The sequence below is a fragment of the Lolium perenne genome, chromosome 4, assembly GCF_019359855.2.
Source record: "Lolium perenne isolate Kyuss_39 chromosome 4, Kyuss_2.0, whole genome shotgun sequence".
Classification (NCBI taxonomy): Eukaryota; Viridiplantae; Streptophyta; class Magnoliopsida; order Poales; family Poaceae; genus Lolium; species Lolium perenne.
In genome coordinates this window covers 273,818,467-273,831,516 of record NC_067247.2, presented here as the reverse complement: position 1 = coordinate 273,831,516, position 13,050 = coordinate 273,818,467, and the positions used below count along the sequence as shown (strand labels likewise).

Below are 13,050 nucleotides of genomic sequence, written 5' to 3'. Positions count from 1 at the left end.
GCCTATATATTCTCTCTGTCGCGAAAACCCTAAAACAATCAGTCATATTCCACGAAGAGTTACGTAGCCGCCGCCATCGCGAAGCCAAGTTCGGGGGACAGAAGTCTCTGTTCCGGCACACCGCCGGGACGGGGAAGTGCCCCCGGAATCCATCTCCATCGACTCCATCGCCATCTTCATCGTTGTTGTTGTCTCCCATGATGAGGAGGGAGTAGTTCTCCCCCGAGGCTGAGGGCTCTACCGGTAGCTATGTGGTTCATCTCTCTCTCCCATGGTGTGATCTTTATGTGATCATGAGCTTTGTATCACTATTAATCTATGTGCTACTCTAGTGTTGTTATTAAAGTAGACTATTCCTCCTCCATGATGTAAAGTTGACAGTGTGTGTATCATGTAGTCTTTGGCGTAGGTTATGATTATAATCTCTTGTAGATTATGAAGTTAACTATTACTATGATAGTATTGATGCGATCTATTCCCCCTTTCATAGCTATTGTTGACAGTGTGTATGCTATGTTAGTACTCGGTCTAAATTGCAACGGTCTATTATGCACTCTAGAGGTTACTTTAATATGAACTCCGGATTCACTCTCCACGGTGTGACGGTGACAGTGTGTGCATCGTGTGTGATTCCTTTATGAAGTTGTGGAGCTTGTTTACTCCGGCTTGAGGGTGCTCTTGTAGCCCTACACAATGAATGGTGTTTGTTATCCAACAAAAGAGTGTTTAAGAGTAGCACAAGTGAGGAGAAGTTATTTATTTATTATGTGATCATTGTTGAGAGTGTCCACTAGTGAAAGTATGATTCCTAGGCCTTGTTTCTAAGCATTGAAACACCATTTCCAACAAGTTCTGCTACATGTTCGCTTGCTGCCATTTTTATTTCAGATTGCAATTACTACTTACAATCATCCATATTACTTGTATTTCACTATCTCTTCGCCGAACTAGTGCACCTATACATCTGACAAGTGTATTAGGTGTGTTGGGGACACAAGAGACTTATTGTATCTTAATTGCAGGGTTGCTTGAGAGGGATATATTTGACCTCTACCTCCCTGAGTTCGATAAACCTTGGGTGATTCACTTAAGGGAAACTTGTTGCTGTTCTACAAACCTCTGCTCTTGGAGGCCCAACACTGTCTACAGGAATAGAAGCGTACGTAGACATCAAAGGTCTAGATATTTTCTGGTAAAAGTGTTTGAATAACAAGGAAGACAGTGTAGAGTCTTATAATGCTTGCAATATGTTCTTGTGTAAGTTTTTGCTGTACCGGTTCATACTTGTGTTTGCTTCAAACAACCTTGCTAGCCAAAGCCTTGTACTGAGAGGAAATGCTTCTCGTGCATCCAAAAACCTTGAGCCAAAACCTATGCCATTTGTGTCCACCATAACTACCTATATGTGGTATTTTTCTGCCATTCCAAAGTAAATTGCTTGCGTGCTACCTTTAAAATTTCATTCCTTGTCTTTGCAATACATAGCTCATGGGAAAGTAGCCTAAAAAACTATTGTGGTAATGAATATGTTGTTTATGTATCTTAGTTCTTATAAGTTGCTTGTTGAGCGGTAACCATGTTTCTGGGGACGCCATCAACCTGTCACACCCTTGTTGAATATCATGTGAGTTGCTATGCATGTTCGTCTTGTCAGAAGTAAGGAAGATTTGCCATGAGTTGAATGGTTTGAGTATGCATATTGTTAGAGAAGAACATTGGGCCGCCAACCAAAGCCATGTATCATGGTGGAAGTTTCAGCTTGGACATTAATCCTCAGAATCTCTTATGAGAATAGTATTTGTTGTTGAATGCTTAAAGCATTAAAAATATGAGTCCATTATCTGTTTTCTATGTTGTCCCGGTATGGATGTCCTCAAGTTGAGATCTATCAACATCGAGAAATCAAATGCGATTTATCTCCTTGGACCTTTGTACAGGTGGCATAGAGGTACCCCTTTGTGACACTTGGTTGAAACATATGTAATGCAATGATAATCCATGGAAATCCAAGCTAATTAGGATAAGGTGCGGGCACTATTAGTATTCGATGCATGAGGCTTGCAACTTATAGGAGGTTTTATGCATAACACATATGAATTATTACTACCGTTGACACAATTGTTTCCATGTTTTCAAAATAAAAAGCTCTAGCACATGAGTAATCCCTGCTTCCCTCTACGAAGGGAATTTCTTTTACTTTATGTTGAGTCAATTTACCTACTTCTTTCTATCTTAGAAGCAAACACTTGTGTCAACTGTGTGCACTGATTCTTACATGTTTACTTATTGCACTTATTATATTACTTTGTGTTGACAATTATCCATGAGATATACATGTTGAAGTTGAAAGCAATTGCTGAAACTTAAATCTTCCTTTGTGTTGCTTCAAAACTTCTTATTAAGAATCTATTGCTTTATGAGTTAACTCTTATGCAAGTCTTCTTGATACTTGTCTTGAAAGTAATATTCATGAAAAGTTTTTGCTATATGATTCAGTTGTTTAGTCATTATCTTTTTGTTAGCAAAATTATATACCATTGCTTTGAATCACTTCATTCATCTCATATGCTTTACAATAGTATTGATCAAGATTGTGTTGGTAGCATGTCACTTCAGAAATTATTGTTTTTATCGTTTACCTACTCGAGGGCGAGTAGGAACTAAGCTTGGGGATGATTGATACGTCTCCAACGTATCTATAATTTCTTATGGTCCATGCTAGTTTTATGACAATACCAACATGTTTTAGTCATACTTTATAATGTTTTTATGCATTTTCCGAGACTAACCTATTAACAAGATGCCGCAGTGCTAGTTCATGTTTTCTGTTGTTTTTGGTTTCAGAAATCCTACACAGGAAATATTCTCAGAATTGGATGAAACAAAAGCCCACGGTCATATTTTCCACGGAGCCTTCCAGAACACCGAAGAGGAGACGAAGAGGGGACGCGAGGCGGCCACACCATAGGGGGGCGCGGCCCCACCCCTGGCCACGCCGCCATATGGGGTGGGCCCCTCGGGCGTCCCCCGACTCTGCCCCTTCGCCTATTTATTCCTTCTGTCGTGAAAACCCTAGTACCGAGAGCCACGATACGAGAAAAGTTACTGAGACGCCGCCGCCGTCAACCCCATCTCGCGGGGTTCTGAAGATCGCCTCCGGCACCCTGCCGGAGAGGGGAATCATCACCGGAGGGCTCTACATCACCATGCCCACCTCCGGACTGATGCGTGAGTAGTTCATCTTTGGACTACGGGTCCATAGCAGTAGCTAGATGGTTGTCTTCTCCTCTTGTGCTATCATGTTTAGATCTTGTGAGCTGCCTATCATGATCAGGATCATCTATTTGTAATGCTACATGTTGTGTTTGTTGGGATCCGATGAATATTGAATACTATGTCAAGTTGATTATTGATCTATCATATATGTGTTATTTATGTTCTTGCATGCTCTCCGTTGCTAGTAGAGGCTCTGGCCAAGTTGATACTTGTGACTCCAAGAGGGAGTATTTATGCTAGATAGTGGATTCATGTCTCCATTGAATCTGGGGGAGTGACAGCAACCCCTAAGGTTGTGGATGTGCTGTTGCCACTAGGAATAAAACATCAATGCTTTGTCTAAGGATATTTGTGTTGATTACATTACGCGCAGTACTTAATGCAATTGTCTGTTGTTTGCAACTTAATACTGGAAGGGGTGCGGATGCTAACCCGAAGGTGGACTTTTTAGGCATAGATGCATGCTGGATGGCGGTCTATGTTCTTTGTCGTAATTCCCTAAGTAAATCTCATAGTAGTCATCATGATATGTATATGCTTCTCTATTCTGTCAATTGCCCAACTGTAATTTGTTCACTCAACATACTATTTATCTTATTGGAGAGACACCACTAGTGAACTGTGGACTCCGGTCCATTCTTTTACATCTGAAATATAATCTACTGCAATCATTGTTCTCTGTTGTTTTCTACAAGCAAACATAATTCTCCACACCATACGTTTAATCCGTTGTTTTCAGCAAGCCGGTGAGATTGACAACCTCACTGTTAAGTTGGGGCAAAGTAGTTTGATTGTGTTGTGCAGGTTCCACGTTGGCGCCGGAATCACTGGTGTTGCCGCACTACACTCCTTCACCAACAACCTTCACGTGGCCTTCATCTCCTACTGGTTCGATAAACCTTGGTTTCTTACTGAGGGAAAACTCGCTGCTGTACTCATCATACCTTCCTCTTGGGGTTCCCAACGGACGTGTGCTTTACCGTCACAAGGAGCTGCCTCCCGCAAGCAGCACATATCAAGCCTCCATGGGCCCATGCACACCTCCGGCATTACAAGATCTACATCGCCAAGTTCATACATCATCGTCATCAAGCCACGCTGCCACGCAACGACGTTTAAGTCTACTCTGACAACCACATCAACCCTCTTCCCCGACATCGGCCTAGCACCGACGAGGCGAAGCCACTCCACCAACATGTCTTTTCTCCGATGAAGCAAACCATTTCTTGCCGGGCACCGACGAGGCGAAGGCAAGACATCAAGTCCGACACCGACGAGGCGGACACCACCAGGCCTGGCACCGACGAGGCGAAGGTCGCCCATCTGTCTGAGCTGACGAGGCCAGACATCTTCATCATCGGACATCGACAAGCCGGAGAGTATGGCTAAGCATCGCCGGGGCGACGGATGTACCGTCCCGCTTTCCACTCACCATCACATCATCATCATCTACGCCAAGTGCATGGAGAAGACGAGACTTGAAGACGACGACCATTGCAGCAGCTTAATCGGAGGTGGTCCGCGGCGTTGACTTGCGGATGTAATTAATCGGGAGCCTTCCGAGGCCCCATGAACCAGAATACACAATCGCCCAAGTCATATAGGCCGCGCTAGCAGGCCACGGAGCGCATATGTAAAGGGATCTTGTAATTTCGTTTCTCCATTGAGAGATTAATAAAAATACATGTTTCCCTATATTTTATTTGTGTACTTATGTACACTGGCACGCCCGCATATTCATTTTCCCCTGGGGCGTAGAGAGATAATATTTAGTCCACCTTTTATTATTTCTCGTGTCATACAGCCTCCTCTCCCTCTCCAACTCCGGCCGGCAAGGCCGCCGGAGAGGGGAGGGAGAGGAGTCGTGCCCTGCTCAACTACTCTCAAGGACGAGAGGCACTGTTCACTGCTGAGAGCGGTGCGGGGGCAAATGAGCGATACAATGGAGTTCCCTTTGGTACCCGCAAGCGGGTAAGAAGATGCGACTTTCCCCGATTCGAAACAGTGGTAGGCAATTTTGTCTTGGATTCTTAGGGCATGGTCAACGCTCCATGCTGGACAGCTTCCCCAGCTGTACACGTAGGATCGGGTGGTCCGGGACAGCCTTGCATGTCGCTTGCAGAGGAAAGTGGTCTCTTGCAGAGGAGGCGACCTCCTCCTTGCCAAAAAGGAATTGTAGAGAGAAAGCAAAGAAAAAGGTATGCACACACGGTTACATAGGGAAGAAAGCTGAGAGAGAGAGAGTCAGGACCGGGTGAGAAAAAGGTACGAAGGTGAAGACAAGAGGGTGCAGCTCGCGTTGGAAGATTGTAGTTTCGGTAGATGCTCCAGCTGACTTTTACCTAGGTGGATTGATGGGGAAGCGACATGTATATGCCCCCGTAGCTCATGCCCTTAGAGCAACTCTAACAGAGCCCGTAAACCACGCCGGAACCGTATTTTTCCGGCCGATTTAAGGGTTCAGGTTGAAAGTGACGCAGAACGGAGACTGAACTCGCTGCCCGGCCCGAAAAACTTTTTCAGGGGCCCGAAAATTTTTACACTAGACCTCTATTAATACAGACCGAAGGGCGGTTTACAGGCCCAAAACTGAACCGATTTCTCACAACTCCTCCAGCGCCGCCGTCCGTACAACCACCTCCAACCGCCGATTTCTATCTGCTTTGCTAAAATTATGCATCGCCGATCAAACATCATGTCAGTCCGCTCTAATTCCAACCATGTCTACTATGTCAATTCCTGACGAATTTTGCTAGCTAGGTGGTGTTCTTGAGGAGATCGACGGAGTGATTCGCTGGAACGGTGCGTGGCACGAATTCCCGACAAATCCCAACGAATCAGTAAGCTGGAAGGTGCGTGGCCGAGCTGGGTGCTTTGCTTTGCTGCTTCCGCTTGTGCCGCTTGTGCGAGGCCGAGCTGCGTGGACAAGTGCTGAGCTGCCTGGACGAATCTGGTTTTGCTAATTGCGCATGCCGATGCTTTGCTGCTTAGGTGCTAGATATTTTGCTGCCTAAGGCGCATCTACTAGCTGCTTGCGCGTGCCTGCTTATTATGTGTTTTGCTGCTTGGGCGGCGGCGGCGCCGGAAGATCTAGGCAGCACGCAGATAGTTCTTGCAAAGAAGATGACTACTTTTCGAATATTTCGTTTTTCAGTTTTAGTTTACAGGATCTGTTCTGCGTCAGCCGTTTTGCGACCCGTAAACACGTTTTCGGAGACTGAACTTAAGTTTTTCGGTTTGCATTTTTACGGACTCTGCTAGAGATGCTCTTAGTGGGAGGATTTCTGTCTGGCATTGCAGTGTGTCAATGTATGACGGTGGAGCTGATCTGCTGATGCTGCTGCAAATGGTGATGTAGCGGTGGAAGACAGTGCGTGCAATTATGTCGGGTCAGTGGAGCCTGATCCGTCTGTGGCGGGCATCCTACAAGCAGTAGCTGGTGCCGGCAACGGAGATGGTGAGGAGCAAGCTGATTCAGCAAAGTGTACTGTGAATCAAAAGTTAGTTCAGAACGAAGCATCTACGGACTGGACCAAGAGGTAAACGTGCTGCCCAACTGATGTGATACAAATTTGCATTGTGACATCTGCGAAAGTAACTGATAGACTCTAATCTAGTAACGATTGAGTAATAACATCCCTAATATAGAGCTGTACTGTGATCTGATTTTGATAGGCCTGATATTACCGACACATGGGAAAACAGGGGAAGCGGAAAATAGCTGCAGACCTAGTGAGTTAGTGAAACCCATGACCGTGCTTTGTACATAATTTTTTGTGTGTAAATGATGCAGGCATGTCAAGTTCACTGTTCTAAAAATCGGCCGAGATACCAATTTATGAGCCGATTTATCGTGAATCGGGTGGTAACCGATAAGATTTTGGCATATCGGCCAGTTTATTCCGCCACCGATATTTCGGCCGATTTTCTGCATGAGAGCCGATATTTCGTCCGATTTTAACTCTCATGGCCGATATTTCGGTTGATTGTCAGTGAAATTTCAATAATATTTAGTATGATAGTTGATATTTTCGTCATATGATTTTGTAGAATTGTGCATTAGCTCAAATTTTCCATTATTATTGATTCAAATGCAAGAAATCAAGGTAATACTTATGTGCAATGCTTAAATATTATTTTTTTGCATAGCATATTATAGAATATTTAGTGTAAAAAATTAGGATTTGCAAAAAATAAACCGATAAATGGCTGACCGATAAAATCGATTAACCGGCCGATAAGCGATTAATCTTCATTTTAAGGCCGACAGATAAGTTAAGATTAACGATTTCTTGAACATTGGTCAAGTTAGTGGCAAAAAAAAAAGGATTGTCCTTTGTAGTTCATTCATAGTTTGCTGAATTGCTGGACTTTCAGACAGGTTGTGATCTGCCGAATGATGCATTCATGAATAAAGACGGAAATGTTCGGTTATTTGGTATACTTGTTGCAGAAAATATGAGCAAGAATTATGACCAATTCACACACAGCATGTGGGCATGAATTTCCATTGCTGGCTAGCTGAGTGAAAATAGTATAATATAGTAGAGGCCGCTTCAATAGTTAAAATGCTGAAAGAATTATTGCAGTCCCTCCTTTGAGGAATAATTAGCCAGGATTAAAACTCGGTACTTGCTGTGAATTGATGCAGGGTAAGGGTGGGTCAAGCACCACCTGACAGGGCACCATGTCCTTCGAGACCGAGTGCCCTTGAGAAGTAGATACATGGGTATGCAGAGAAGTTTGGATCCTTGCCTTGGTACAACTTTCAATTCGCTAAGCGAGGCAAGCAGAAGGAGTTATGCAAACCTGGCCAGATTTAGGGCCCTTTTGTTCTGGCTTTTTTTTGGCTTTTTGGCTTTGGCAAAAGCCAAAAAAAAGCCACAACAAAAGAGCCCTTAGAGCCTTGAATCTGCTAGCTACCGCGTGAGCTTTTGTTCGTGAATCTCTTAGTTTGCCTCCGTATGTTTCTGCCATTGATACACATCTTTGTTCCAATGGTGTTCCATGCGAAAACTCTAGAAAAAGGCCGACCTCTGAGAAGGGAAGAGACTTTCTCCGCGCGCGACACGTGGTTGAACGTGGGGCGCGGAATTTGCCGGTGGACTTCCTCCGCGCTCGACACGTGTTGCTTTCTGGTGATTTTGCGAACCGTCCACTTCTCGTAGCGGGTCCGCTTCTCACTTAACGGGTTTACAGGGACCCGTTTCGCGTCTGCCTTTATCTCCATTTTTTCTCTTATTCTTCTTCTGTCGTCTGGGCTGGTCGTGGGTTCTGGTTCCTTCGGCTGGTCGTCTCGTCGGCGGCGCTGCTATTTTCCCTTCTCCTCCGTTGCTGTCGAGAACCTCTCGCAACTCATCGTCGGCGGACGTTTTTCCTGCTCCAGTGGTAAGCGCTGTCGCGTTTTTCTGCCTGCTTAGGGTTTCTAAGATCTTGGTTTTTCCCTTTGATTCGATTAGATCGAATCAGTATTTTCCCTTTGTATTTCCGGGCTGTGAGTTTTCTGGGGAATTAATGGGAGGGAGGTAGCACTTTCAAATGGAAAATATGCGGAAGGCGGATGCAGATGCGTTTTCTCTCAGTAAAGTCGTTCTTTTTTCATCGATTTCTTCCGCCTCTTCTTGGTTATACACTTTCTGAGTAACACTAGTTAGGGTTTGCCTTTGTCGGAGTAGCCGTATAATTCCACATTTCGTGGTTACATGCATCTGGATGAGCTGCCGAGTTTCACTATTTAGGGTTTCTTGGTCTTTTTTCTTGTCGATTTACCCGCTCTGGATGAGCTGCTGAGTTTCCCGTGTCGTGTTGACATGCAGATTCGATGACTCTGGTGGTTCTTGTGGTTTCTATCTGTGTATTTTGTTGTACTGTTTGGTCTAGTTTTATCACACATCGTACCTGAACTATTTCTAGGGTTTGTCCAGTGGTTGTTCATAAGATGGTTTTGTACTTCTGTATGTCCACCCGTTTCTGTCTGGTACTTGCTGTCCTTTGTGTCTTGTACTTGTTCGTGTTTGACCTTGGTACTCGTGTGACAATTTGTTCTGTACTTGCGTAGCTTAGTCTATCGTACTTGTGCACGTATATCTCTTGTACTTGTGCACGTATATCTCTTGTACTTGTGCACCTATATCTCTTGTACTTGTGTACGTATATCTCTTGTACTTGTGCACGTATATCTCTTGTACTTGTGCACGTATATCGCTTGTACTTGTGCACGTATATCTCTTGTACTTGTGCACCTATTTGATGTAGAGTTTAGCGGCAGCAAAGGTGCTGCTTTGTTACACGTCTTCGCCAGTGCATGCGTGTAAATTATGTTGCTTTCTTTTGGTTTGTTTGGTTGTCGATGTATTTGCGCCAAAGGCGCGTATCGTTTTAGACGTGTAGTGAAGATATGCAATTGCGACGACAAAGGTGGTTTCTGTTGTAATCTTTTTTTGTTGTCCTGTTTTTTCTAGTTTCGAAAGTGATAAGCTGCACACATTGTACCTGAACTAATTTTAGTGTTCTCCAGTGCTTGTTCAGGTTGGAAAAGATGGCAGATCCAGGTTTTCACTCTCGTGCTGATATTCCTGACCATCTTCGTGAAGCAGTCGATCGTCACATCTCAGATATGTTTCCTGGTGAAATGCATAATGATGTAAGGTTTTTTATTATGTCTTTTGATTTTTAATTATTGTGTTATTGTAAATTGCATTCTTAATTGTGTTTTTTATTTACAGTTACGTTCTAAGCTGAAAGAAATGTGGAAGACTATCTTCATTTCGTCGATGATAAGAACGGGACGTGGTCTTGCTGATCAGATGCGTGATATGGTTTCTCTTTTGTCAATTGAGTTGAAGAAGCAGCCATGTGCTTGCAAGAGAAAGGAGCCTGAAACTGAAAATGTTGTTGGAGGTAGTTCTGTGGCACAGAAGGGTGATGGCAATGCAGACACTGATTCTGATTATTGTCTTGAGGATTGTTGTCTTGAGCGTTCGGGGCCATGTACATGCAAGGGAAAGGAGCCTGAAACTGAAAATGTTGTTGGAGGTAGTTCTGTGGCTCAGGAGTATGATTCCTATGCAGACGGCGATTCTGATGATTGTCTTGAGCTTAAGGAGCTATCTGGGGAAGAGGAAGTCCCTGTAACTGCTTTGCATAGAATGTTGTTTGCTGATGTACTTGAGGCTCCTAGGAATTACATTGAAGGGTAACCATTGGAATTCAATTTTCCATCTATTTTTCATCTATTTTTGTATATACGGATGTTTATTCTTGTTGTTTTTAACAATTGCAGTTCCGAGAAAATACTTGAAGTTGGTGGTAAGTCTGTCAGCTGGCATAGTTTCTACCTTGCTATGAAGGGTGGTGGTTTCATGGATCCTTCTGTTATGGATGTTTTTCTTAAGTGCGTTGATGATGGTCTTGATTTCTTATTTATTCCGAGCTCTTTGGCGGTACGTCATGTGTATATGTTTTAGATTTATTTATTTTTTAACTAAATGTTTTTAGCATTTAGTTTTTTAAACATCTTCTTGTTGTTTTTTCCAGCATATTCTTGATGTGGATGAGGCTGACCCTATTCATCTTGCTGCAAGCTTTGCTGAACATGATCTGAAGTACTATAGTTTGGATAGGGAAGAGGCATGTTTGTCATGTTTTGTTTGGCGCTTATATTTTTTCTACTACAAGTATCGTGGATGCTTTCTTATTTCTCGTGTGATTGTTTAATTTCAAACAGGTCTACATTACTTGCTGCGATTACAGCCATTGGTGGGTTATCTTTGTCGACTTCCATTTCAGGAAATTTAGAGTGTCTAGCTCGCTGGAGTTGACTGAAGCTCAGATGGCTTCTACTCAAAGAATTGTATGGTTTTCATTGTAATCTAGCTAATTAAATAATTATTTACACATGACAACAATAACTTTTATTTTTTATTCTTTCAGTGCAAATCATTTAAGAAACTTTACAGTTATCTTCATGGTGTCGAGAGATTAAATATCTCATCGTTCAAGATAAAAGTTTGCGGCACCCCTTCTTGTTCAGAGTAATCATCTTTTCTTAATGTGAACTATGATTTTATTTTGTTTACTGTGTTTGGATTTAATTGTTTCTTTCTTTTTGACCATTAGGACAAGCGCGAGGCGTGACTGTGGTATCTATGCAATGAGGTTTATTTGGATATTCAAGGCTAATTTTTACCCAGATGTATTCAAGGTAGGTAATGTGTTGTGTACATAGTTTTATTCAATAGTATTTAAGGCAGTTTTTTAGTACTTATTCGCTGTATAAATAGTACATGTTAATGGTTGTTTTTAGTACTTGTGCATCTTTTTGTTTAGTCGTTGTGTACTTTTTCGTTTGGAGCTTGTGCATTCTTGTTGAAGATCATTAACCATTGTGTTGTTTCGTGTTTTTCAGGCTGACATCGAAAGTTTTCGACAGTTCTTCGCCGGAATGATGCTCACTTATGATTCTCCTGATTATTTGGCAAGTTTCGTTCGCGAACAGATTGAAGAATTCGAAAGTAAGAACTGTTTTACAATGGTTATCCTTTTTTCGTCCAGTGAAGTCAATGAAGTGAACTTGATTGTACAAAATAAGGAAATGAAGTACATAATAACATTACATATTCATTCCATTGTCTGTATCATATATTCTAAATATTCATGTGGCTTCCTCCTTGAGTGATTCCTACTTTTGTTGCTCTCCTTTTGATATCCTTTGTTCATCGTCGACGTCTGCAAATAAATATATTTTAAATTTATGTTAATTTGTAGGAAAAAGCAGATTATTTGCATCAGTAGGTTTTCATCACTGACAAAGAAACTTCATGGGCACAATTACCTTGTTAATGTGTTTTTTGTACCAAATACTAGATATTCCATGTCGCATCTTATTCTTCCGTTGTGGTAGTACATACCGTAAGTGTTTCCTGGTTGTGTTGTTCTCTCTGTTGTGTTACTATCGTTATTTGTGTGTCTGTTGCTTGATTGATTCTGTGCTGTATTGCTTGTATATCTTTCCTGTGATGCTGCTGCTTCTGCTGCTGCTGCTGCTTGTGCTGCTGCCGTCTTTGCCTCTGCTGCAATTTTTGCTTTCAGTTCTCCACATCCTGTTTTGTTGTGACCTGATTTCTTGCAGTATCCGCATTTTATTTGTCTAGTTTTCTGTCTTTTTTCTGAACCTGGCATCATTCTGTCCCCTCTTTTTGTTCCTCTTCTGTCGGACATTGGTGGGTCACGCAATGTTTCGTTGCTACCTGTTTCTTCGTCGTGAAGTTTTTTAGCTCCTTCATCTTCTCTTATTGCTGCCAAAGACTTTTGTTTCCATATCACGCATACACTGAATCATGACATTGTATGCTTTGTCATTTGGGCACGCTTTGTTGCAAAGTTCTGCCATATGGCTCATCACACCGGCAAACTTTAGTGTTTCGTCTCCGCAAGAAGCATCTGCGACATTTCCTAATGTTGCGAGTTCCATGTCTATGTCTTTTCTCCATCTTTTAATCACAAAACTCTCTGGCAAATCATTGATCTCCATGTGAACCATTGCTTTTATTACATGGCAGCAATGTATACCATCCCTCTGCATCTTTTTGCAGGAACACATGAAGTTTTTTTTTCATCGTCAAATGTGACGTCAAACAACTCCCTTTTGAATTCCATGTGGTTTTAGAATTTCACTATTCTTTTCAGCCGCAGGTGGCGACCAGGTTCAAGTGATCCATCTACCTTGAATGCCGTGTTATTTGTGATCTCAATCTGGAACTTCTCGAATATGTC

At 42.6% G+C, this 13,050-nt stretch overlaps 1 protein-coding gene and 1 long non-coding RNA gene across 2 annotated transcripts; both read left to right on the top strand.

Annotated features, from left to right (window-relative positions):
• The first annotated feature begins 9,796 nt into the window (after positions 1–9,796).
• On the top strand, positions 9,797–11,146 carry LOC139830155 (uncharacterized). The gene is made up of 5 exons (XM_071818153.1): positions 9,797–9,919; positions 10,002–10,471; positions 10,559–10,718; positions 10,813–10,905; positions 11,003–11,146. The coding sequence occupies exons 1-5, from the start codon at positions 9,815–9,817 to the stop codon at positions 11,144–11,146; spliced, it is 972 nt and encodes a 323-aa protein (XP_071674254.1). The 5' UTR covers positions 9,797–9,814.
• Positions 11,147–11,210: 64 nt separating this feature from the next.
• LOC127348932 (uncharacterized) lies at positions 11,211–11,861 on the top strand. The gene is made up of 3 exons (XR_007880031.2): positions 11,211–11,309; positions 11,395–11,479; positions 11,684–11,861. It is a non-coding gene; the product is annotated as an uncharacterized lncRNA (long non-coding RNA).
• Positions 11,862–13,050: the final 1,189 nt, after the last annotated feature.